The sequence below is a fragment of the Thalassophryne amazonica genome, chromosome 9 (assembly GCF_902500255.1).
Source record: "Thalassophryne amazonica chromosome 9, fThaAma1.1, whole genome shotgun sequence".
Taxonomy (NCBI): domain Eukaryota; kingdom Metazoa; phylum Chordata; class Actinopteri; order Batrachoidiformes; family Batrachoididae; genus Thalassophryne; species Thalassophryne amazonica.
This window is the reverse complement of record NC_047111.1, coordinates 87,628,664-87,656,041: the sequence shown is the minus strand read 5'-3', so window position 1 is coordinate 87,656,041 and position 27,378 is coordinate 87,628,664. Positions and strand designations below refer to the sequence as shown.

At 41.3% G+C, this 27,378-nt stretch overlaps 1 protein-coding gene across 1 annotated transcript in view; it reads left to right on the top strand.

Moving 5' to 3' along the window:
* myo1ca (myosin Ic, paralog a) overlaps positions 1-27,378 on the top strand; it is a 61,737-nt gene that overhangs the window by 23,230 nt on the left and 11,129 nt on the right. Inside the window, exons 2-22 of the mRNA XM_034178689.1 lie at positions 5,618-5,776; positions 5,874-5,989; positions 6,091-6,289; positions 6,559-6,639; positions 8,083-8,262; positions 8,497-8,595; positions 13,124-13,237; positions 13,320-13,391; positions 13,489-13,608; positions 14,617-14,699; positions 14,840-14,945; positions 15,035-15,115; positions 15,216-15,307; positions 16,624-16,718; positions 16,955-17,001; positions 17,107-17,187; positions 17,253-17,358; positions 23,888-24,005; positions 24,091-24,204; positions 24,337-24,413; positions 25,563-25,631. Of these exons, the coding sequence (XP_034034580.1) occupies positions 5,618-5,776; positions 5,874-5,989; positions 6,091-6,289; positions 6,559-6,639; positions 8,083-8,262; positions 8,497-8,595; positions 13,124-13,237; positions 13,320-13,391; positions 13,489-13,608; positions 14,617-14,699; positions 14,840-14,945; positions 15,035-15,115; positions 15,216-15,307; positions 16,624-16,718; positions 16,955-17,001; positions 17,107-17,187; positions 17,253-17,358; positions 23,888-24,005; positions 24,091-24,204; positions 24,337-24,413; positions 25,563-25,631 (2,209 nt within the window). The remainder of the gene's footprint in view (positions 1-5,617; positions 5,777-5,873; positions 5,990-6,090; positions 6,290-6,558; positions 6,640-8,082; positions 8,263-8,496; positions 8,596-13,123; positions 13,238-13,319; positions 13,392-13,488; positions 13,609-14,616; positions 14,700-14,839; positions 14,946-15,034; positions 15,116-15,215; positions 15,308-16,623; positions 16,719-16,954; positions 17,002-17,106; positions 17,188-17,252; positions 17,359-23,887; positions 24,006-24,090; positions 24,205-24,336; positions 24,414-25,562; positions 25,632-27,378) is intronic.

Below are 27,378 nucleotides of genomic sequence, written 5' to 3'. Positions count from 1 at the left end.
TTTATGAAATTTTCATCCAAATCAAATTTACCATGTGTAAAATAATAAGGGCCATTTGATGCGATCGAATGCTTTCTCTGCATCGAGAGAAAGCACAAGACCGCTAATAAAGTTTTGTTTAAAAGCATGAATAGCATTTGGCAGCCATCTAACATTAAAAGTGGAATGCCTCACCTTTATAAAACATGTATGATCTTCTTTTATCAGTAAAGGTAAATGATTTTCTAAACGAGAGGCTAAAATTTTAGAAAGCAATTTTCTATCCACGTTTAAAAGGGCTATCGGCCTGTAGGACGTAGAGGATTCAGGACATTTACCCTTTTTTAAAATTAGGGTTATATTCGCCTGATTCAGTGTTTGTGGAAGTTCTCCTGTTGTAAAAGAATGATTAAACATATTAAGCAGAGGATGCAGAAGGATGTCCTGGAATTGTTTATAAAATTCACCACAAAACCCATCAGTGCCTGGCGCCTTTCCATTTCGTAAGGTTTTAATAGCTCTAATCAATTCCAATTCAGTTATAGGACCATTGAGGGAAGACCTCTGGTCTTCTGACAAGCTTGGCAAGTTAAATTGTGTGAAGACATTGTCCATAAGTGGTTTCCTTTCTGGGATTTTGTCAGTCGTGTATAATTGCTCATAAAACTTTTTAAAACAGGTATTAATTAATTTATTGTCATATACCTTATGGCCTTCCCTATCTGACACTGCTGCAATAGTTAGAGATTCTGCCTGTTTTTTTAACATGATATGCCAAACATTTCCCAGGCTTATCCCCGTCCTCATAAAATCTCTGTCTAGTATATTTAATTTTTTTCTCTGCATCCCTTGCGAGTAAGCAGTAAAGAGCTGATCTTAGGGTATTGACTTCGTCCCACAACAAAGGTGAAGGAGAGGCAATGTACGCCTTTTCTTTGTTTATCAATTCACTTTCTAATGATTTTTGATTCTCTTGTTTTTGGTGCTTCTTTGTGGCAGAATAAGAAATAAGTAACCCTCTAGCATATGCTTTACAAGTTTCCCATAACACTGACGCATTTATAGCTGATGGGGTATTTACTAACAGAAATGCTTTAAAATCAGTACTAAAATAGGATATAAACTTTTCCTCTTTTAGAATAATGGTGTTAAGTCTCCAGTGGTGGGACTGCTGCAGTGGTGATTAAGGAGTAATATCCACAGTTATTCTAGCATGATCCAAAATAATTATACTGGAAATTTCACAAGACAAAACTGAATAAAAATCTATCCGCAGCATGAAGAAATAGTCAATTCTGGTATGACACTTATGAGGGGCAGAAAAAAATGTATACTGTTTGTCTGAAGGATGAATGCATCTCCAAACATCAGTCAGCCCAAACTCTTCACATAAAGCACCAAGTGCATTGGCTTGAGGAGACGGGGTGTTAGAGCTGTGTGGAAACCTATCAATGAGTGGATTTAATATCACGTTAAAATCACCACCAATAATAGCAGTAGAGTTAAAAAGGAGTGTAGCCACGTCCATGAATAATTTGGTTAAAAAAGTGACTGGATGAGCTGGCGGAAAATATACATTCACTATCACCATATTTTGACCTTGCAAAATTCCTTTAACTATAAAATATCGACCTCGTTGATCTTTCACACAATGAGATACTTTAAATGACAGATTTTTTTTTTTTGATCAGCAACGTCACACCCCTGCTTCTTGTTGTAAAAGAAGAAAAGAACACTTGTCCAAATAACCCCTCTAGTTTCAAATGCTCGTTATCGTCAAGATGTGTCTCCTGCAACAAAGCGATATCTATGCCATCCCTTTTCAAATTTGTAAATATTTTTCTCTGCTTGATAGGGCTATGGACACCTCTCAGATTCCAAGTACATATTCGTAGTTTACTCATAAATGGTATAATTCACATATTGGAAGTGCAAAACACCCACCACATTTCAAATAAGTAAATTATAAGAAAGAAAAAAAAACGAGCTGTGTGAAAATATAGCATTAAAATGATAATAAAAACAAACACTCAGAACTAAGACGAAAAATAATAATTTGGCAACAGCCCTACTGAACATGTAGGGAAAGTCCATCCTTCAGTGCAAAGCACAGTAACAAGCGCTTGACTCACGCTTATCCATAAACCCGAACACAATCTGCCAAGCACTCGGTGAAGAACATTTTCACCTGGCTCACAGGTGGATAACACCCACAAAGAGAACATACTTGCGTGATGTGGATAAGTCTCAGCAGAGATAGTCCACACGGGAGTCTATGGAAGCGTACCCACATAAGCTGAAGCAGCCTCTTCACCACGTCATTGCAGGTCACCTTTAAAGTAGCAGGATACAGAAGAGTGTACTCTACGTTCTTGCTCCTGGGGCGACTTTTCACAGTATCGAAAGCTTTACATTTATTAACAACCGCCACAGAGTAATCGTTGAAGAAAGAAACATGTATCCTGTCGGCTGACTGGTTTGGTTCAGCTGGGCGGCGGGCTGTGGCCATCACTCGTTGCTTATCAGTGAAGTTATGAAACTTAACGATGATGGGTCTGGGGCGTTGATTTGGGCCTTGGTTCCTTGGAGCCAGAGAGCGGTACGCACGATCCAACTTGATCTTCACTTTGGTTGTGAGCTTGAGGTATGAGGGGGATCCACGTCTCCAAGAAAGCAACTGGGTCATTGGTCTCCATGCGCTCCGGTAAACCGACCAAGCGGATGTTACATCTGTGGTTACGGTTCTCCAAGTCATCAATGTGCTCCGCAATGCCCCTGACTTGTTTCTCAAGCGTTTCTGCTTTAGTTTGGAGTCTTTCCATTGTGTCTTCAACGCTTGCAATACAAGTTTCGGCTATATCAATGCGGGTCCCCAGCAGCTGTACCTGAGATGTCTGATCATGGATAGCAGCTAATATAGTATCAATTCTGGAGTCAAAGGTTTTTGTGATGTTATCCGTTATCTTGCTCAGAGCTAAAAGAATACTCTGGTCCACTTGACTCCCGCTTTCAACTTCAGCAGTAGTTTCCCTGTTGCTAACTTCTTCAGCCTCTGGCGCGGCAGCTTCCACCATAGCATCATTCACATTTTTGCCCTTCTTTCTCTTGCCTTTGGACTTCGACTCAGGCATTTTGCCAAAATAATTGGCCAGACTCATTATAGAGCGACTCCCATGCATGTGTGTAAAATTCCACCAGGTGAACAAGTAATTTAGCCGGATTATTCAACAAATCTCACTGGAGCTCGACAGGCGAGGTGCTCACACTATGACGCCATCTTGCCAACCTCTTCAGGATTTTTTTTCCATTGTTGTTGTTGTTCATATATTGTTTGCTTGTTTGTTTGGGGGGTTTTTTTTGGGGGGGGGGGGTATTTTTGCTTTATCGTAACTTCTTGTAAAAAATAAGTGAAGGGCAGGTATTGTGACGTGGCTTCAGCCTGTTTCCCATTTTGTTTATAATATGAAACAAATATAAGTAAAAATGAATGTGTAAATTACAATTATCAAAAGAAAATGTTAGCGTATGAGCAAATATTTTAAAAACAGGCATGGTTTGTTATTTAAATAAATTAAAACAAAGTTCAGAATTAATGAGCTTAGTCGCAACAATTTCTTCAAGTCTGAATATATCACATCATCCAATTAAAAAAATCCAAAAAAGTACAGACTTGTATTAGTTTCTCTTCATAATTGTACTTGTCTAAGCTGTTCTGTGCATTCCACCTTTGAAGGGCTTTGAAATTATTGATGTTCCTTTTACTTAGCATCATAGACTGTATATAAACACTGGAGAAAGTCTGCATCATCAATAGATTTTCTATATGACCTGGAACAGCCGACATGGAGCCCATCCCTGTTGGCAGCACTGATTCTGGTGATGTCACGATGAACTCACAAATGCATGAAGGTGTGGTGCGCGGGTGGCTCAGTGTGTGACGAAAGCAGTCTGAACACGCCCCTATCTTTGAGTCCGAACCAGCTAAGCTAACAGGCTAATCTTGCTTCAGGTTTATGAAATCATATTTTTGTGGACTGCACTGTGGTTTCCTAGTGATTTGTTTGGTGTGGACATTAAAAGTTGTGAGCCGCTTATTTTCTCAGTAATAATACATTAACAGGGCTTAATGGATCAGGCTACCAACAGCTGCTAAAAATGTAACGCGATTAGCATACAACATTAAATACATCTTAGATGATCCATTAGGATGTTTCATCACACAACAAGCCATATTATTTCAGGTGTTTGTCATAAAATACTCAAAATAAAACAGCCTCCACAATAGCTAGCAGCTCCACTGAGCAAAGATTGAGCTGCTGATGTTATGAAAGGCAGAGACACTGTTACTGAAATGACCACTCCCCCAATTATACATAACTTTGTATCTTAAAACATGTTAAACTAAGAAGTTAGAAAAAAAAGATCAGTGCAAAAAGATCAATGCATTCATTGTAGAGAAATGCATTCAAATGTCCGAAAACATGATCATTTGTGATAATATGTCAATGAAAGTAAAGAAAAAGTTGTAGGAACCGCCTGTTGAAGTGGCTGCATAAATCAATTTGCTGGGATCTTCTTTGTTCTGTGCTCTGCCTCTCCAACAACTTTAGTCAGTTTATCAGTTTTTGAGTTGCTACCAGTCAAACAAACATAAAACAACCTCTGTCACTGTGGGAATAACTTCAGCGAAGAAAATACTGTTACATGTCAGCTGCATCTGGGAGGGTTAAATTTTATTTTATTATTTATTCATTTATTCTAGTGTTACATTTTGGTGTAATTATTGTGACTTTTTTCTGTAATCTCCCTTTGTTTACACAGAATATTACATATAAAAGGGCAATTAGTGAAAAACCATCCATCCATTTTCTATCCCCACTTGCTCCAGTTAAGGGTCACGGGGGCGCTGGAGCCTTTCCCAGCAGTCATTGGGTGCAGGGTACACCCTGGACAAGACACCAGTCTATTGCAGGACCACATATAGACAGACAAACAGTTAGTGAAAAATCAACTGACCAAAATAACTCACATATATTCAAAGATTCATTCATTTGGTGCTTTATTTGTCGTATGGGATGTTTGGAGGAAATCGGGCTGAACCAGCACAGCTGAACTGTGTCCATTTGCTTCTCACACTCACTCACTCATCTTCAACCACTTACTCCAATTAAGGGTCACGACGGGTTTGGAGCCTATCCCAGCAGTCATAGGGCGTGAGGCGCGGTACACCCTGAACAGGACGCCAATCTGTCACAGGGCCACATATAGACAGACAATCACATTCACACCCGCACACACACCTAAGGACAATTTAAAGTTTCCAATCCACCTAACCTGCATGTCTTTGGATGTGGGAGGAAGTTGGAGCGCCCAGAGGGAACCCACGCAAACACGTGGAGAACATACAAACTCCACACAGAAAGGCCACAGGGGGAATCGAACCCTCTTTTTGCTTCTTTATTTATTTATCTGTGAGGTTTAATCTCATTGTTTTGGCTGCATCTACTGTTGTGGGGGTTTTTTTACTCTCTATTGTCTGGGAGACTGAGAGTAACGGAATTTCAATTCTCAATATGTCTATGTATGCATTGCACAATTGACAAATAAAGTTGACTTGACTTGACTTGTCTTCTTGCAGGATATGGATGTTGAAGGAAGAGTGCGCCTGGTGATGGAGAGTGCGCTAACTGCTCGGGACAGGGTCGGGGTGCAGGATTTCGTCTTGCTGGAAAACTACACCAGTGAGGCAGCCTTCATAGAGAACCTGCGACGACGCTTCAGAGAAAATCTTATCTATGTAATGAAATTTCTCCTCATGTTTCCAGACATTTCACTTCATACGGTGAGATATTATGTTTAAATACGTCGTTTTGCCTCTTAATATTTTGACTCAGACGTACATCGGCTCGGTGTTGGTGTCTGTGAATCCTTACAAAGAGCTGGAGATTTACTCCAAACAGCAGATGGAACGCTACAGAGGGGTCAGCTTCTACGAGATATCTCCTCACATGTCAGTCATCTCTCATGGGGAAACATCTCGTACAACAGCTTTTTACCTGCCGTTTGGTAATTTTTGCACACCTTGAATTCAATTTTCTTGGACTCCCTCAGCTATGCCTTGTCAGACAACACTTACCGAGCCATGCGCACTGAGAGGAAGGACCAGTGTATTCTCATATCTGGGGAGAGTGGAGCGGGTAAAACTGAGGCCTCCAAGAAGATCCTCCTCTACTATGCTGTCACCTGCCCTGCTAGTAATACCATGGCTATGCTTGGCGAATGCTTACTGCAGTCCAACCCTGTCCTGGAGGTATTTTATTGAAATATTAACTTTAGAGGCATTATTATTATTATTGTTATTATTGTTGTTGTTGTTGCGTGTCATTAACAGTGCTAGATCTGATTGATCAAGAAACATTGATTTCCTGTGTACCATTAATTTTCCTTGTTCCTGATTTGAAAATAATTTTTATTTCTTTGTCTTGATTGTCTTGATTGTTTGATTCTATCATTCTATTGTTGTTTTTATTGTTGTTTCAGTTGCTTATTCTAATTTGCTGGGTCTTCTGCTTTGTGCAGGCATTTGGCAATGCAAAAACATTTAGGAATGACAACTCCAGCCGCTTTGGGAAATACATGGAAATCCTGTTTGACTTTCGGGTAAATGTCTCCAATTTGCATTTATGTAAAACATATGTGCTTTGTGCTTACACCATACAGGCAACAATACAGCTTAAACATTTAGAGGGCCTACCTTACACCTGGTGCCAAGCAGTGTGATGTAGTGCAAGTTTCATTGGTAGTTTCCAATCACCATAGTCATTTTCATGCCCAGCACCCATGATTTTAAATAGCGAGTGCACTTGTCCTTAACTGTGCACTCATAAGCATGTTGGCCTTAAACTGAGTGTGGTCAGGTGCACTGCTGGATTGTTCCTGTCATGAGGCAGCAGAAAGCAATTGCCCCCAAAAACCTGCATCTGACATACACAGGTTCAGGATTTACTCTTTGTGTACACACAATGAAACTGAACTGAGACCAGAAATTAAACAAAATAAAACTAAACACAAATGGAACTATACAAAATTTTACCTTACAACTTGACTGCTTCACCTCAGGGAACTTTGGTGGCTGTTCTCTGCTTGTGCAGTTGTATGCAGATGTGTTCCTTAAAGGGACGGAATATTACCTTCTTATTGGTTTATTTCATGTTATGCCCAAAACACACCCATGACTAATTAATTGACTAAGGCTGTGTCCCAATTAAGGGACCGTATCCTACGAAAGCTGTGTTTTGCAAAGATCTTGTCTTTTGAGACAGTGGAAGCCTGAACCAACATTTTGAAATGAGACGGTCTAGCCCACAGAACACTTTGTGATTGTGTCATTACCTTCAGCTAGCCCTAGCCCTTGTTGCCTAGCAACCTTGACAGCTGCACGCTACAAGCTCGTATTGTAGAGGGTGTGTTTAGTAATCATTTTTCAATGCTAACTTTACTTAGAAACATTAGTTAGCAATGACTGTTGATATTATTTGGTCCACAAATGATGTTTTGGAGAAGGAAGTGTGCATTCTCTGGCTGCATTTCAAGGAGGCTTCAAAATGAGACAGCCTAGTTGTGCCACTATGATGCATGCAGTTAACAAATGAAGCCTTCAAAGGATGTCGTTGTTGTCCATTCGGCTGCTCCCGTTCTTGTTCGGAGTCGCCACAGTGGATGCAGTCAGATCCGCATTAGTATTTTTACGCCGGATGCCCTCCGTGAAGCAACTCCAGTTTTTACCTGGAGAAACACACACAGCCACTGGTCTTCCGAAGACCATCCAAGTACTAACCAGATTCCCTCACTGCTTAGCTTCTGAGATCTGACAGGATCAGGCTTACACAGAGCAGACTGGCTGTGCAGCCTTCAAAGGATGCAGTTTCTAAACTGAGACAAAGCCTAAATATAACCTTTTGTCCCCTGCAACCTACGATGGATGAAGATGCTGCTCTGAAAAAGCAAAGTGTGCACTTTAGCCCATGCAAGATAGGGCCCTTAACATGATCCTGTGCTTATCTATTCCCGACTGTTCCTGTTTATTTCTAAAATCTCACCTAGGGAGCGCCAGTGGGCGCTCACATACTTAACTACCTGTTAGAGAAGTCCCGTGTGGTCTACCAGAACCATGGTGAGAGGAACTTCCACATCTTCTATCAGCTTCTGGAAGGTGGGGACGATGATCTGCTTAACAGACTGGACCTGGAAAGAAACCCTCAGAACTACCCATATCTGGTCAAGGTATATGCGTGTGTGTGTGTGTGTGTGTGTGTGTGTGTGTGTGTGTGTGTGTGTGTGTGTGTGTGTGTGTGTGTGTGTGTGTGTGTGTGTGTGTGTGTGTGTGTGTGTGTGTGTGTGTGTATAAGATGTTGCACAGATTTGAGTGCACAGGATGAATTTTCACATTTCATTTCAGAGGACAGTCTATGCAGTCATATTATCTGTTGGGGTTTAATATATCATGATGTTTTTCAGGGTAACTGTCCCAGAGTTAGCTCCATTAACGACAAGAATAATTGGAAGGTGGTGATGAAGGCTTTGCTTGTTGTTGGCTTCACTGAGGAAGAAGTGCAGGTCAGTAACTTTGCTTAGTTACAGTTGTCAGATGGGTGTTTTCTTTTCATGTTTTGGGATCCATTAGCTTAGTGGGGAAATTTGCGCAGAAAATTCTCTTTGGTGATCGTGTAGTTTATGTGGCAGGAAGGGAATTTTTTCAAATTGAGACTGTGACCTGTTTCCACAGACATACCCATAAAGAGCTTAGAGGGACATGTTTTGCAAACTTAATTCTCATTACTACTTTGGAAAACAGTAAAATTGAGGGTGCCCCACTGGCTGTTCCTGTAATGTCAAATAGTCCATGTCTGCTACCTTCAACCCACGTGGAACTTCATAAACCCAAACCTGATTTCAGACCATCTTATATATATTACTCTGGAACCACTCCCAAATCCCAGTAGTCCAAATGTCAACCCCACTGAGGTCCTTAATTTGGGTCCCATTAACATAAGGTCACTGTCCTCAAAATCACGTTTGATAAATGATCTAATTATGGATCACTGCTTAGATATGATTGGTTTATGTGAAACCTGGCTTAAACCTACTACTGTCCTGCCCTTAAATGAAGCCTGTACACCGGCGGACACATCTGGTCACGTCCCTCATGATGTGAAGCAAGACGGGGGTGTTACTCTAATTCATAAACCTGGGTTTAGTTTACTGACTGTTAGGGGTCTAAAATAGAATCATTTGAACATTAGACTCTGCTCTGCCCAGGATACTACGCATAGCCAAGGTCAGAAGAATAAAAATCAACCATGTTATTTTGTCACTATATATAGAACCCCGGGCCCATATTCTGAATTTTTAGTTGAATTTGGTGAGTTTATCTCTAATTTGGCAACCTGTGCAGATAACATTCTGATTATTGGTGACTTCAATATTCATATAAATAAGCCTTCTGGAATGAAAACCTTATTTGTTGTCACGGTGACACAGCAACTCTCAGCTGCAATTAAACTTGGAGCTAGACTGCCTGATATCTTAGTGTCACTTTTGTAAAATGACAATTCAGTAGATAGTCTTGTGGATAGTTTAAAGTCAGCGCTCACAACCACACTTGACATGATTACTCCACCTACATTAACCACCCCCCCCCCCCAAAAAAAAGACACTCACCTTGGTTCAGTGATTACTTACGTGGCCTCAAGCATAAGGCTAGAAGTCTAGAACGAAAATGGCGTAGTTCAAAACTAGAAGTATTCCACCTTGCATGGCGTGATGCTATCTTTGACTATAACCATGCACTACTGGCTACAAAGTGGACCTATTACTCTGATTTGATCAACAAAAACAAGTATAATTCAAAGTTCTTGTTCGACACGGTGAGAGCACTTATTCATGGACAACCACCTGTTTGTCCCTCCTTTACAGCCCAAGACTTCTTCGATTGCTTCAAGAAAAAAATGGATAACATTAGGTTAAATATAGGGTAAACTGGGGCACGGTGAATCACAGGGCACAGTGAATCAGTAGCTATATCTGCAATACTACATATATATTTACAGCAGCTATGTCATATGTTTATGCATAAAGACATCCCCCTTATAAATTAGTGTTTTGTTTTTGGATACATTAAAGGTTAAACTAAGTGGCAAATGAAGTCAGTTTTTTGCTATCAAAAGTAAATTTTGTGGATGTCAGTGTCTGTATTTATTTCTCACAACAGAGGAAAGGTGGCCCAAAAAATTATTAGAAGGCTACCCTGTCCAACTGATGAGCATGTGTTATGTCTTCTCCAGACTGTCAAATATTTGATAATATGACTCATGTGTGTCACATGCACCCGGGGCACAGTGAATTGCGGCACAGTGAATCAGTCTAGAAAGTGATTTACTAAGCCCCAGTATCAACTGGATGACAAATATTACTTGTTGAAGCTTATACATTTATTTTTCCATGAATTAATGCTATAATTTGTGTATATAAACAACAGTTTTCATGTTTGAACAGAAATTATGACAGTTGTATTTATAATAGTTTCTAAAGGACTTACAGTACTGTTCAGAATAATAGTAGTGCTATGTGACTAAAAAGATTAATCCAGGTTTTTGAGTATATTTCTGATTGTTACATGGGAAGATACCAGTAGATTCAGTAGATTCTCAAAAATCCACAGTTTTTCATGATTTCTTCACATCTTCGAGGCATTAATTTTGTTGGCTTGGAACCAAGATTTTGCTCGTTTACTAGTGTGCTTGGGGTCATTGTCTTGTTGAAACACCAATTTCAAGGGCATGTCCTCTTCAGCATAAGGCAACATGACCTTTTCAAGTATTTTGACATATCCAAACTGATCCATGATACCTGGTATGCGATATATAGACCCAACACCATAGTAGGAGAAACATGCCCATATCATGATGCTTGCACCACCATGCTTCACTGTCTTTACTGTGAACTGTGGCTTGAATTCAGAGTTTGGGGGTCGTCTCACAAACTGTCTGCGGCCCTTGGAAAAAGAACAATTTTACTCTCATCAGTCCACAAAATATTCCTCCATTTCTCTTTAGGCCAGTTGATGTGTTCTTTGGCAAATTGTAACCTCTTCGGCACATGTCTTTTATTTAACAGAGGGACTTTGTGGGGGATTCTTGCAAATAAATTAGCTTCACACAGGTGTCTTCTGTCACAGCACTTACAGGTAACTCCAGACTGTCTTTGATCATCCTGGAGCTGATCAATGGGTGAGCCTTTGCCATTCTGGTTATTCTTCTATCCATTTGGATGGTTGTCTTCCATTTTCTTCCATGCGCCTCTGGTTTTGTTGTCCATTTTAAAGCATTGGAGATCACTGTAGATGAACAGCCTATAATTTTTTGCACCTGCGTATAAGTGTCCCCCTCTCCAGTCAACTTTTTAATCAAACTACGCTGTTCTTCTGAACAGTGTCTTGAACGTCCCATTTTCCTCAGGCTTTCAAAGAGAAAAGCATGTTCAACAGGTGCTGGCTTCATCCTTAAATAGGGGACACCTGATTCACACCTGTTTGTTCCACAAAAGTGACGAACTCACTGACTGAATGCCACACTACTATTATTGTGAACACCCCATTTTCTACTTTTTTTTACTAATAGCCCAATTTCATAGCCTTAAGAGTGTGCATATCATGAATGCTTGGTCTTGTTGGATTTGTGAGAATCTACTGAATCTACTGGTACCTTGTTTCCCATGTAACAATAAGAAATATACTCAAAACCTGGATTAATCTTTAGTCACATAGCACTACTATTATTCTGAACACTACTGTATATCACTATATAAGACGCTCACACATTACATAGCTGGTTTGCTGGATTATAGTTTGTATATGCATCAGCATATATTTAATAATTTTGAAGAAATCTTTATAATCATGTGTTTTGTCATTATATTCTAAGTTTCTAAAAAATTTTAAAATCGATTTTAAACACCTGTAAATTACACTTGGGGAGACATAAATAACACAGCCTAATAAACAATAACTTGCTGTATTAAATCCACAATAGAATGACCTAAACCTATGCATAATGTGTTTATGCTCCCACAAAACAGCATTTCTCATCCACTGTGCCCCAGCCGCCGCTATCCCAGCATGCCTTAGTCCAGCTGTTACACCCTGTTATTGATGTAGGTGCCATCACTGATACATTACCTAGATTTACTGAATTTGATATTATTTCACTGGACGTGCTGACGAAACTTGTAACTTCTGCTAAATGCACAACCTGTCTATTCAACCCTATGCCAATAAAACTGTTTAAGGACCTGTGACCCACCCTTGAGTCTACTGTGTTGGAAATGATCAACCTGTCATTAACCTCTGGATCTGTTGCTAAATCTTTCAAATCTGCAGTAATTAAACATTACTTAAGAAATCTACTCTTAACACTAGTGTATTGAAAAACTATAGGCCGATATCAAACCTATCACTTTGTTCTAAAATTCTGGAAAAAGCGGTTTCACAGCAGCTCGTGGACCACCTTACAAAGAATCATCTCTTTCAGCCTCTGCAGTCTGCTTTTAGAACATACCATTCCACAGAGACAGCTCTCACTAAAGTGGTAAATAACATTCTGCTTCCAAATGGATTCAGACACCACTACGGTTCTGGTGCTGTTAGATCTTAGTGCTGCGTTTGATACCATGGATCATCATATTCTACTCGATAGGCTAGAGATTACTGGGAATGTCCTTGCATGGTTGACATCATACCTAACCAGTCACTCTCATTGTGTCTTCTACAACAACACTACCTCTAACCTTGGCGACATGAATTATTGGGTTCTACAGGCATCTGTCTTAGGCCCCCTGCTTTTCTCCCTTTATATAGCACCCCTTGGGCACATACTGCAGCATTATGGGATTACTTTTCATACGATAAATTTTGACAGCTGGTACTTTTGCAAGCATGTTTTATTTGTTTCATGATCATATTCTCTGGGACATTGGTAAAAGTTAAATAATTATTTGTTTTTGTTTTTTGTTTTTTTGTTGTTTTTTTAAACAGCTGGTTATTAAAATGATTAAGAGGTGATTAACGGATCTTCCTGTCTGGCCTCAGAGTTTGTTCGATATCATTGCCAGCGTTCTCCACCTGGGAAATACTCAGTTTGGGGAAGAGGAGAATGGAGACACTCATATCACCACTGAGACTCCAATAAGGAACGTTGCAAAGGTCAGAACAATCCCAGTAGTGTTGATGGATGTTCAAATATGCACAAAACGTCAGCGCTGAGAGCAGATGTGCTGTTTTCCAGCTGTTGGGTGTTGATGGCTCAGCCCTCGGGGAGGCACTCACTCACAAGAAATTTACTGCCAAAGGAGAGGAGGTGATGATCGCTTGATTGCTTGAGATTGCCTTTGCTTCTCATGTTTAAGCTGTGCTGTGCAGTTTTAATGTTTTGTGTTTGTACTCTTCTATTACAGATGATCAGTCCCCTAAATTTTGAACAAGCCGTGTCCGCCCGTGACGCCTTAGCCAAAGCTGTGTATGGTCGGACCTTCACTTGGCTGGTGGAGAAGATAAATCAGTCGATGGCTTTCAAGGTGATGATCACAGCTCTGACAACTCAAAGGGAACTACCTTCCACCTGGCACAAAGGTAGAAGGTATTTATTTGTGCTTCCATGTGTATTGGTCTAAAAATAAGGTGTGATCAGGCAATACATTGGTGCATCATCTGGAAGCAGAAAGTGATTGTGCCATAGACCAGCAAAAACCTGATCTAAAGTCCAGTCCAGGGTATGTGTGGCACTTAAACACTCAAATGCACCTTACATAAGCAGGCTCATGATGCTCATACACCCTGCTTAAATACACAACAAAACAGTACCAAAAAAACAACTGTTAAACAAAGAACTGTCATGGGAAAATACAAAATTTCACATTAATCCTTCACCTCAGGGAACTTTGGTGGCTGCTGTCCACTGAGGTGCACTGACAGATTGGTGAAAACTCTGTAATTCACCAGAAAACCTCTCACTTGAGCCAGGTTTGTCAGTAGCAAAGCATTGTTGGCTTGGCACACTCCAGCTCTTAAAGAGGATGAAACATGATGTTCTTATTGGTTTATTTCATTTATGTCCAAACACCCATGACTATTTTATTTCTTTGGGCTGCCTCCGGTTCCGTGGTTTGCTGGTACAGATCTGCTTTAGGATTGGGCACAAATGCCTTCCTGATGCAAGTTCAGATTTATATGGAGAAACATGTTCATGGCTTCAGGTGTTCCCAAGTGGTATCCCAGTCAAGTAGTAGGATCGGATCAATTGCATAACTTGAGATTTGACAGTGGCGTGTGTGGATAAAGCAGCATAGCAAAATGAAGATGATAACTCCAACCCCTTACCACCCAGGACCCAACTTTGCACTCAGATTAAGCATCCTCTAAATAGCACAAATGAGATGATCCACTTGGATTTGCACTATGTCCAGTAGCCTATGAACTGTAGACTGTCAATATAGGGCCCAAAGACAGCGGTGGAAACTCTGTCATAGGGTTTGTGAGTTACCTGTGTATTTGCAGATGGTGTGATGGGTGTATATACTTTGCAGGATGACGTCTACTACACCAGTAAGAGCGCTTCAGTTATTGGGCTGCTAGATATCTATGGCTTTGAGGTCCTACAGCACAACAGGTGAGTTGTGTTGTGTCTCATATCTTAATTTCATTGTCAGCACAGTCTATAAATCAAATAATTTTTCATGTTGTTTCTATGGACCTTTTGCACAAAGCTATAGTGTGTATTGTCTGCCATAGTTAAACTTGTTCTCACAGTTTTGAACAGTTTTGCATCAACTACTGCAACGAGAAGCTACAGCAGCTTTTTATCGAGCTCACCCTCAGATCTGAGCAGGATGAGTACGAAACAGAAGGAATTGGAGTGAGTCTTACACAGTCAATAAGTAGGTGTTTTAGTTGTTCTATTTAGGCTGCCATGAGAACATTACATTTGCACCCCTCTAACTTTAGTGGGAGACTGTGCAGTACTTTGACAACAAGATCATTTGCGACCTGATTGAAGAAAAGCACAAAGGCATCATCTCCATTCTGGTGCGTACCATAGTCTTTTGTCTGTTGCACCTCTGGGCAGTATGTGGTGTTATTTGGCTCTCAGTTACTGAAGGCAAACAGAGTCTGTCTGTGTTCTCAGAATGAGGAGTGTCTGAGACCTGGAGAAACGTGCGACGTCTCCTTCTTGGAGAAACTGGAAGACACTTTGGGAGGCCATGCTCATTTTGTCACGTGAGCATCTTTTATGTTTGCTAATACAGGGGTGGGTGTAACTTCAGGTGAAATGGAGTGTGTTGGGGCGGGCGAGGGGTGGGGGGGGGGGTGAAATTGGTTGGGTGTGCCAAAGGTATAACCCCCACCCTCCCTCTGAAAATTTAAAAAATCTTATTTCTGCATTCTAAGGCAACTGCGGAAGCTACATACTAACTCTTTAGTCCAGGGGTTCTCAATCTGGTCCTCAAGGACCCCTGAACCTCTACATTTTTCATCTCTCTCCCTGCTCTGCCGCAAGCTGATTTGCTAATTCAGGTGTCTAGTAGGAGTTGATTAGCTGTGCACCTGTATTAGCACCTGTATTGTCTGTGATGTGGTGGATGTGGCAAAGCATGGTACTGCGGCATGGTCCCAGACTCAAACAGGTGTTGCAAAAATCAGTAACTTATTGCTGAAAGCAGAGGTGCCAAAAAGGGGGGAATAAGGAGAAGAATTCTAGAGGCCCATGATTGACAGGGGCCGATAGAGGCCCCTAATACAATTATAATACTGGCAAAATAATATTGGGGGGGCCCAGTTAAATTTCTTTTCATGGGGCCCAAAATCTGTGGTGGTGCCCCTGGCTGAAAGTACTCCACACATTCACACAATACTTTCACATAGACAGGACAGTCTCAGCATGTCCTGTGACCTGTAAAGGCCAGCTCACAGCTCATAACATACTCACTTGAGACAACAGCCACATGTAGGTCCTATAGATGAAGGAGAACTCTGTCGGTTCAGTCAGGGATGTTTACAACACCGATTTGGTTGTACATTGTGTGGGTAATCAAAATAAAATGGGCTGCAATGCTGAAATGCAAGGTGCTCATCGACACACCGGGAGCAATTTGGAGATTTAAAACCTGAGGGACTTTCTGTTGCAACAAAATATATTATACATATACGTATATACGAATATATTATACTATACGTACATTAATAAACCACTGTGAGCATCTACATCAAATGTAAACACATTATAGAAGTGCAGTCCGTTTATATATTTAAAATACACTTTGTGTGTGTGTGTGTGTGTGTGTGTGTGTGTGTGTGTGTGTGTGTGTGTGTGTGTGTGTGTGTGTGTGTGTGTGTGTGTGTGTGTGTGTGTGTGTGTGTGTGTGTGTTTTTGGGGGGTGTGCACCTTCCATAACTCAACAAAACTGATTTACTTGTGGCCTGGAACACTTTAGCTTAAGTTTATTTTTGTGCCATGAAATATAGTGTTGTGCAAAAAATGTTGAGCAGGTGTGTGCATGTTTATACATGTTGTTGTGTATATGTATCTATTTCAGTCACAAGCTGGCAAATGGAAAAATTCGCAGGATAATTAGTAGAGAGGAATTCAGGCTGCTGCATTATGCCGGAGAGGTCAACTACAACGTCACCGGTAAGCTGTCACTTATCACAGGAACAACCAATGGCCTATTTTTATTCACGCCATCATGTCTTTGGCTCATGCCAGCCACACCGATTGTTGTCAAGCCTTTGAATGGATGTTATCATCAAACACTGGCTGATGTACACCGATAGTTAATAGTTAATAGATAATTGATGAAAATAGAGTTTGGTGCTCACACAGCTGGTAGTTTACCCACTAATAAACTGCTTTTATCCACCATTCAGGTTTTCTGGATAAGAACAATGATTTGCTGAATAGGAACCTTAAGGAGGTGAGGAGAATGAAATGGAACAAGGCTGTGGCACACTTTTACAAATGTGTGTGTTGCTGCAGCCTGTGTGCAGTGTTGATGTGTGGTCATGTGGTTTTGTCTCAGGTCATGTGCCAGTCAGACAACCAGATCCTAAAGCATTGCTTCCACAGAGAGGAAGTGATAGACCAGAAACGACCTGAGATGGTGAGAATCTCTCTCTCTCTCTCTCTCTCTCTGTAGTTGATCCCACAGTCATGTCTCTTTTGCAGGCGGCTACTCAGTTTAAAAACAGCCTGATGAAACTGATGGAGATCCTCATGTCAAAGGAGCCATCGTATGTGCGCTGCATCAAACCTAACGATGGCAAGCAGCCAGGTATACTTGAATGTGATAAAGGTTTACTATACAACCCCTGGCAAAAATTATGGAATCACCGGCCTCAGAGGATGTTCATTCAGTTGTTTAATTTTGTAGAAAAAAAGCAGATCACAGACATGACACAAAACTAAAGTAATTTCAAATGGCAACTTTCTGGCTTTAAGAAACACTATAAGAAATCAGTAAAAAAAAATTGTGGCAGTCAGTAACGGTTACTTTTTTAGACCAAGCAGAGGGAAAAAAATATGGAATCACTCAATTCTGAGGAAACAAATTATGGAATCATGAAAAACAAAAGAACGCTCCAACACATCACTAGTATTTTGTTGCACCACCTCTGGCTTTTATAACAGCTTGCAGTCTCTGAGGCATGGACTTAATGAGTGACAAACAGTGCTCTTCATCAATCTGGCTCCAACTTTCTCTGATTGCTGTTGCCAGATCAGCTTTGCAGGTTGGAGCCTTGTCATGGACCATTTTCTTCAACTTCTACCAAAGATTTTCAATTGGATTAAGATCCGGACTATTTGCAGGCCATGACATTGACCCTGTGTGTCTTTTTACAAGGAATGTTTTCACAGTTTTTGCTCTATGGCAAGATGCATTATCTTGAAAAATGATTTCATCATCCCCAAACATCCTTTCAATTGATGGGATAAGAAAAGTGTCCAAAATATCAACGTAAACTTGTGCATTTATTGATGATGTAATGACAGCCATCTCCCCAGTGCCTTTACCTGACATGCAGCCCCATATCATCAGTGACTGTGGAAATTTACATGTTCTCTTCAGGCAGTCATCTTTATAAATCTCATTGGAACGGCACCAAACAAAAGTTCCAGCATCATCACCTTGCCCAATGCAGATTCGAGATTCATCACTGAATATGACTTTCATCCATTCATCCACAGTCCACGATTGCTTTTCCTTAGCCCATTCGGAGCACCGACCCAGCGTTTGAAAGGACCCAGCATAAATAAGCAGAGCACGGTTCAAAAGATAACAGAATTTAATAAACATAACAGTGAGTGAAGTGCTAAACAACTAAAAAGTCCGCGGTCTGGTGAGGTGGAAACACGGCGCGCTCTCAACAGTGGAAACGGTCCGGAGCCACAGCACCCAGGGACCTCGCCGACACCCCCCAGGTGGCTGCGACAAACCAAGTCTGTGAAGAAAGAAAACATGGAGGTGAGTCCAACTCCACACAGAGAGACACAACTCAAAGGTGCACGCAATCAGCAAACACTTCCTGGCTTAAATCTATACATCAGCTTCTCACCCTGCAGGCACGGAACAACTCAGTTCAAATCTCCACTGCAGCAGAAGCTGATTAGACAATTAGCATAATGTGACAGCTCGATACAACAAGGTGTGAGGGACACCAAATCCACTGTCATTACTTCATAAAAGTCACCAAAACCAAATTACCTCAGGAAGTGTGCTGAAGAGCGTGAGACCTCACCCAATCCTCCTTCACAGACTGTGGCGTCAAACCTGGAGCGGTCTCTGCGTCCGTAACGGTGAGATTGTTCTCCTGACGTCGATCTCACATGTCTGCTCACAAGGTCGAGTCTCTGGCAATCACACACTGTGCATTCAAGGTTTAAATGTAGCAATCTCTGATCAAGACAAAATACACCACAGCTGTGAGTCCTGATGACCTGCACGTGAAAACAAGCCTCAGGTGTTCAGGGTGAGGTCCTAATGCTCAGCCACTCAGTCCTGAATGCATACCACCTGGTGGGAGAAACAGAAAACAAAAACCAAGCCAGCCAAACACCCCAGCCCACAACAGTACCCCACCCTCACGGGAAGCCTCCCGGCGACCATACGAACCTGGGCCAGAAAAAACAAAGCCCCCCTCCAGGGACCATGGCTGGAATGTTGGCTGGGAACAAAAAACACCTCCTGCAGCTTCAGTTTCAGCTCCTTGTGCTGACGATCCAGCTGGGAAAGGCCCGTCTCCAGGAGTTGTGCGTTACTGTGCTCTGACGACAGCTCCATCATCAGCTGCTCCACCTGCAATGTTAATTTCTTCATGCAGTCATTGATCCTCTCAATGTTGAGCTTCTCTAATTCTTCCTTCAGCTGGATAATGCACGCTTCCAGCCGCCTCTTCTCTGTCAACAGGGAACTTTGTGCCGAGACTATCACTCTCATCCTGGAGCTCATCCTTTCTCACCCTGAGCCTGTCTGCAGTAGACTGCTCCGCAGCTGACACTCCAGTGCAGAGATATCCTTTTTTGACTTTAATGGTCTTGCCCTCTGTTTCATTTAGCAAACCTGTTAGAGTCTCCACCTCTGACTGCATCTTTGCGTTCATTCCTGTCAACTCTTACTTTAGTTGTTCACTTTGCATAATTTTGGCCAGGAGTTCTTGAACCTGTGCACTCAGCCTTCTTCCGACTGTGTGTTAAAGTCTGCTTTGTCATAAGACAAAAAAAAGAAAAAAAGACAAACAACCATACCAACCCCCCCTCCCCAGAGGACCGTCCCATCAAACCCTGGGAAGAGGAGAAAAGAAAAAACACAACCCAAACTTAAGCTTGCAAAAAAAAAAAAAAACTCTTACACCCCCCCCGGATGACATGTAGGGACCAACACCCCCCAGAGGACATCCCGCCAGCTCCAGGAGTAATAACCACAGCCGAGGTCCCTCTGGGATCCAAAGTCACCCACGGGGACTCCCAGCGCCTCCCAGAGGACCGTTCCATCAAACCCCAGGAGACGCCCCCCCCATGACTAACAGACCCAGCCCCGGCCGTCTACGGCTAGATGGACCCACAGTCCTTTCCCCCCCAGAGGACACCACAGTCACACCCAGAGGGCGGAAACTGGGGGGAAAAAAAAAAAAACATACAATCAAAACAACAACCCCAACCCCACCCCCTCAGCGCAGTGGAAACTGGAAGTATGTCCAGTGTCACCAACCATGACTATACCCCGAAAGTCAACCGGGAGGAGTGGAACAGCGGTAATGGCGTACGGCACAAGACGGCGCCACCCCTCCGACTTTTAAACCAGCCACCAGCTGCGGGTATATTCCACTGCCCCAAACCTCAGCTACGCCGATGGCATACGGCTCAAAGGCACGCTGAAGCCGGAGGTGGAACAGGGAATCAACAAAAAAACAACCCCCCGAACCCCCCCCCCCCTCCCGGATGCAGAGGTTATCTGGGAAACGCCCAGCACAACCAAACTGCACCACTCCAGCAACGCCGACAACATACGGCTCACACGGCTGGGGCCAGAGGAGAAGACAGGGAAGTAAAGAAAATTTAAAAAAAATCCCATTTCCTTTAGGCGGTTTCTCACAGTTCGGTCACAGACGTTGACTCCAGTTTCCTCCCATTCGTTCCTCATTTGTTTTGTTGTGCATTTTCGATTTTTGAGACATATTGCTTTAAGTTTTCTGTCTTGACACTTTGATGTCTTTCTTGGTCTACCAGTATGTTTGCCTTTAACAACCTTCCCATGTTGTTTGTATTTGCTCCAGAGTTTAGACACAGCTGACTGGGAACAGCCAACATCTTTTGCAACATTGCGTGATGATTTACCCTCTTTTAAGAGTTTGATAATCCTCTCCTTTGTTTCAATTGATATCTCTCGTGTTGGAGCCATGATTCATGTCAGTCCACTTGGTGCAACAGCTCTCCAAGGTGTGATCACTCCTTTTTAGATGCAGACTAATGAGCACATCTGATTTGATGCAGGTGTTAGTTTTGGGGATGTAAATTACAGGGTGATTCCATAATTTATTCCTCAGAATTGAGTGAGTCCATATTTTTTTCCCTCTGCTTGGTCTAAAAAATTAACCGTTACTGACTGCCACAATTTTTTTTCCTGATTTCTTATAGTGTTTCTTAAAGCCAGAAAGTTGCCATTTGAAATGACTTTAGTTTTGTGTCATGTCTGTGATCTGCTTTTTTTCTACAAAATTAAACAACTGACTGAACATCCTCCGAGGCCGGTGATTCCATAATTATTGCCAGGGGTTGTATGTATCTATGCAAACTGTGCATTCTTAAATAGAAGCCAAGATTTTATTATAAATAATACTGGGGCACACTTTGATTTATTTCAGGTTACAGCAGCTGTATCGTAATGATTCTACTGTTCTCTGCACCGGTGTGGTCAGCAAAACTGTAATTGATTGAGTGAGTGGATTAGTCCATCACAGCCAGCTTGTGTAGACAATAACTAAAAATCAATAAATGCTATCATCTTCTGACACATCATATTAAAAGAACCTGTAATGAGGTCAAACCCCAGTGCATCAAGTGAGATTTGATGCACCAGATTGATTGAAAGAGCAGATTTGCTTTCCCTGTAATATCCTACAATCGTGTCTGTCACCTGCTGGATGGTTAGCAGATAATGAATAAATGATCCCAAATTCTGAACAGCTGTGGTTGAAATCTCATGTAGTTTTTCTGCCTCCTGAACACTGGACATGTCGTGTGCTCAGTCATTCTGCCTGGCAAACATAGCGAGAAACATGATGTGGCAAATTCCAGACAAAATATACAACAGAACAGTGGAATAAAATCAGGTTGAAAGGATAGATAGAACATGTGGCTGGGGATGTTGTTCAAACATTTCATGGGCATTGAAAATTACTGACAGTACCTCAAAACACTGCTGCTTTGATTTAGCCTTTATTTAACCAGGTAAGTTATTAAGAATAAATTTTTTATTTACAATAAATGGACTGCATTTATATAGCGCTTTTCCATCTGCATCAGACGCTCAAAGCACTTTACAATTATGCCTCACATTCACCCCGATGTCAGGGTGCTGCCATACAAGGCGCTCACTACACACCGGGAGCAATAGGGGATTAAAGGCCTTGCCCAAGGGCCCTTAGTGATTTTCCAGTCAGGTGGGGATTTGAACCCATGATCTTCTGGACTCAAGCCCAACACCTTAACCACTAGACCATCACTTCCCCTAACGATAACGACCTGGTGACCTGGCTTCAGTAACTGTTTCGACCATTGTTCCAGAATCTGCATAAAATGGATGAATCACAAGCTGTGCTACATCACCAAGTGATTCAAAACCAATGCTTTGAAATTTTCGAATTATTTGGCACCCTCTGGTGTTGAAAGATATTAAAACACTTTAAAATTTCTTATTCATAGGCTGCAGTCAGTGTGGGAACTGTACATGCACTGGCACATAACCTGCTTGTTTCCACTTTTTCGTATTTAAATAAAAACAGAATTTAGTCATTTTTAGCCCTTTGGGGTCCATGGACACTCTGATGTATCGAGATCAACCTTTTGTCATATTTTCATTAATAAATCTGTGACAAAATATCAGAGACTTCATTCGACCACTTCCCAAAACAACAATTTCTCAGCTGTAGTTACCATCTTCCCCTGAGATGATCATCATGCCCAGCCAATCCTATAAGACGAACTCCACATAGTCCGGCATCGCCAGTCTGTGTCTCTTTTCAAGTGGCTGAGGCATGCGTCAGTCCCGGATTCTAACAAACCAATAAACAACTAGCCACTGACCTGAAAACAGTTTCATTTGAGTTTTTAGTGCTTTACCCAAAGAAAGAAAAAAACATGTTTTTTTTTTTTTCAGGATCACCATAGCATTTTTTTTAGGTTTTTAATGCAGCACTTATAGACAGTTTTGTGATATAGATGTTGGCGTTTTCATCACTGAGGGATTTTATTCATTCCATAAGGTTTATTTGAAGACACATGACATCCAGCTGACACTGATAATTGATATAATTTTTATGCTCTTTTGCAATTCACCAGGTCACTGTCATGCAACTCCCAGTGGGCAGTGCTGTTGTGCTGTGGTGCACTTTTTGTTAAAAGTCATTATACATTGATCTAATTTTTTTTTTTTTTGCATGTATTCCATTGTATATGTGACCCACAGACTTTGGTAAACCCCTTTTAAAGACAAAAACAGTTAATCTACATGAATAAATGTTTATTTTCACTGAAAATTTGAAGAATAACTAAAAACACATTTCATATTTTCAACTTAGATCCAAATTGTATCTTTTTGATGGTGATCTAGACAAGCATGTCTCTCATTCAGAAAGCTGAGATTGTTCAAAACATTTTGATATGCAACACATTGGCATTACACTATATGCAAGTACCTTAAAAGGGGAATATCTGACGGTATGGTAAAATGACTTGAATGTGGAGGTGAGTCTGTGAACCACAGAGTTAATCACATATTTCAAAGTCAAAATGCTTCCAGGCTTTCCAAACTGTCAAAAGAAGTAATTGTATTCACACCAATAGCAACAATAGCACAATACCTCAGAGAACACAATGAGAAAACGGAAGGGGTTTTATCAAGAAAATATGGGGTAGATTTGGAATAAAGTCTTGTTTATAAGAGCATTTTGTCTTGGTACTGTTAGTTTGAGGTAAATATCCCAGTAAAAGTTTGAGAATTTATAGTAAATAATGGGCCATATGAGCCATGTGTTGTTTAACTGTATAGCGTTCACTGGTGAATAATATCACCCTCAATTTGGCAGGTCGGTTTGATGAAGTTCTGGTAAGACACCAAGTGAAGTACCTGGGCCTGATGGAAAACCTGAGGGTCAGGAGAGCTGGCTTTGCCTATCGTCGTCGCTTTGAAGCATTCCTGCAGAGGTGACTGACTTCCTGTCTGGATGACTCACTTCCTCAGAGACTGCTCATCTTTATCCGCAACTATAATTCTGAAATGTGTCTTCAGGTACAAACCTCTGTGTCCTGAGACGTGGCCCAATTGGCATGGAAGGCTTGTTGATGGTGTTTCCACACTGGCCCAACACTTGGGATACAAGCCAGAAGACTACAAGCTGGGCAGGTGATATGCATAGTGTCAACACTGCTACAGTACATATAAGTAACACTAAAAGTTATAGCAAGCAACATTTCAGCGTAGTTTGGATAAAACTCTTGGATTGTGCTGGTCAAAGTTTTTCTCCATATTCTGCAGGTCAAAAATTTTTATCCGTTTCCCCAAAACACTGTTTGCCACTGAGGATGCACTCGAAGCAAAAAAGCCAGAGATGGGTAAGTAGCAGTAGTGCAGGATTTCACCCAGTTAGGCTCTTCTGAGATCCCCATTTATCTAATGAATGAGGTAGAACATGACTGACTTCTTACCAGAAGTTGAGGCAAACACTTATCCAGGTAGTATCATGATGTTCTCCCTCACTGTATGCAGGAAAAGAATCAAGCTAACCCCCTGCAAGAAAGCAGCCACCCAATGTTCTAGACTCCGGCACACAGCAATAATATACTTGCCTAGTCCATAACCTGGTTTGAACTTGTTGCTGAAGCAAGTGGAAAAAGCTGAAAATATAAACTTAGAGTGCACACAGCTACAGTATGTGTTGTGTGTTGCTGCTCTCACAGCCAGCGGTGGTGGAACTTTTCAACATCCTCACAATGAAAGCAATGCAATATCCGGCTTCCAGGCCACCACAATCTGCCGACACGTGATTGTGACAGGTGTCAGAAGTGCCTTGTTGGGGGGCTGTCTGTGTTGCATTCGAACTACTTAAATCAGCTATATCAGTGAAGTTGAGCTGGATGGATTTGGTGCCGGAAAATAGGCTGTCCTAAACGGATGTCACGCATCACCTATTGGGAACATTTTATTTTGTCTTCTTTACCTAAATTTGAACCCACCAGTGGGATCTCAATAGAGTCCAATTCTCCCATGAGCCAACAACCATCTGTTTACAAAATATTAATGCTATCTATCCACTGGATTACAGAGTTTAGTGTACACAGACTAACAGATTACCAAACCTGGAGGATGTCATTACGGTCACTGAACAGTTCACATCACTCAAACAGTAAAATAACTACTGTCCACGGTATGAGACAAAAGTAACACTTATGTAATATGATGTACTCTGCTAAAGCAGAGTGGAAGTAGCTGCCTGTTGGGTCTGTGACTGTTTTTAATGACTTCCTTTATGATGTTGTTATTACACTGTGAGGTGTTTCATATTATTCATAAAATTTTTGCTGTGATTGCAACTATGAAAAAGTGAACATATAATGTCCACATTGCATACAAAGTCAAACGTCTGATGCTGTATCTGTTGTTGAAACGGTGCCACTAAAAAGCATAATAAAATCTGCATTGAACTACTGCAATTTGTACACCAGAGAGACATCTGTTCAGCTTTACCATCTGATGTTTTCCAGCTTTGACCCTGCAGACGGAGTGGAGAGGCTACAGAGAGCGAGCCAAATACCAACGCATCAGGCGCGCAGGTTTGAACACCTCAGGCTGTCCACTTTTATCATGGTCTTACTTGTAGTCAGCATGAAACTGTTACTCCGTTCCAAAATAGGATATATATATATACTCAACAAAAATATAAACGCAACACTTTTGGTTTTGCTCCCATTTTGTATGAGATGAACTCAAAGATCTAAAACTTTTTCCACATACACAATATCACCATTTCCCTCAAATATTGTTCACAAACCAGTTGAAATCTGTGATAGTGAGCACTTCTCCTTTGCTGAGATAATCCATCCCACCTCACAGGTGTGCCATACCAAGATGCTGATTAGACACCATGATTAGTGCACAGGTGTGCCTTAGACTGCCCACAATAAAAGGCCACCTGTGAGGTGGGATGGATTATCTCAGCAAAGGAGAAGTGCTCACTATCACAGATTTAGACTGGTTTGTGAACAATATTTGAGGGAAATGGTGATATTGTGTCTGTGGAAAAAGTTTTAGATCTTTGAGTTCATCTCATACAAAATGGGAGCAAAACCAAAAGTGTTGCGTTTATATTTTTGTTGAGTGTATATATCCTCCTGACTACCAGGACATATCTTTATATATATATATATATGTATATATATATATGTATATGTATATATGTGTGTGTGTGTGTGTAATGTTTAATACTCTTTATATACATGTATGTATATACTGTATGTATGAACCTGATTTTAGTTAGAATGCAGCATTAATATGCTATTTTGAATAAGCTTTATTTATGTTTGTCAGGTTTTATCACTGGTATTCAATCAATCAATCAATCAATTTTTTTTTATATAGCGCCAAATCACAACAAACAGTTGCCCCAAGGCGCTTTATATTGTAAGGCAAGGCCATACAATAATTATGTAAAACCCCAACGGTCAAAACGACCCCCTGTGAGCAAGCACTTGGCTACAGTGGGAAGGAAAAACTCCCTTTTAACAGGAAGAAACCTCCAGCAGAACCAGGCTCAGGGAGGGGCAGTCTTCTGCTGGGACTGGTTGGGGCTGAGGGAGAGAACCAGGAAAAAGACATGCTGTGGAGGGGAGCAGAGATCGATCACTAATGATTAAATGCAGAGTGGTGCATACAGAGCAAAAAGAAAAAGAAACAGTGCATCATGGGAACCCCCCAGCAGTCTACGTCTATAGCAGCATAACTAAGGGATGGTTCAGGGTCACCTGATCCAGCCCTAACTATAAGCTTTAGCAAAAAGGAAAGTTTTAAGCCTAATCTTAAAAGTAGAGAGGGTGTCTGTCTCCCTGATCTGAATTGGGAGCTGGTTCCACAGGAGAGGAGCCTGAAAGCTGAAGGCTCTGCCTCCCATTCTACTCTTACAAACCCTAGGAACTACAAGTAAGCCTGCAGTCTGAGAGCGAAGCGCTCTATTGGGGTAATATGGTACTACGAGGTCCCTAAGATAAGATGGGACCTGATTATTCAAAACCTTATAAGTAAGAAGAAGAATTTTAAATTCTATTCTAGAATTAACAGGAAGCCAATGAAGAGAGGCCAATATGGGTGAGATATGCTCTCTCCTTCTAGTCCCCGTCAGTACTCTAGCTGCAGCATTTTGAATTAACTGAAGGCTTTTTAGGGAACTTTTAGGACAACCTGATAATAATGAATTACAATAGTCCAGCCTAGAGGAAATAAATGCATGAATTAGTTTTTCAGCATCACTCTGAGACAAGACCTTTCTGATTTTAGAGATATTGCGTAAATGCAAAAAAGCAGTCC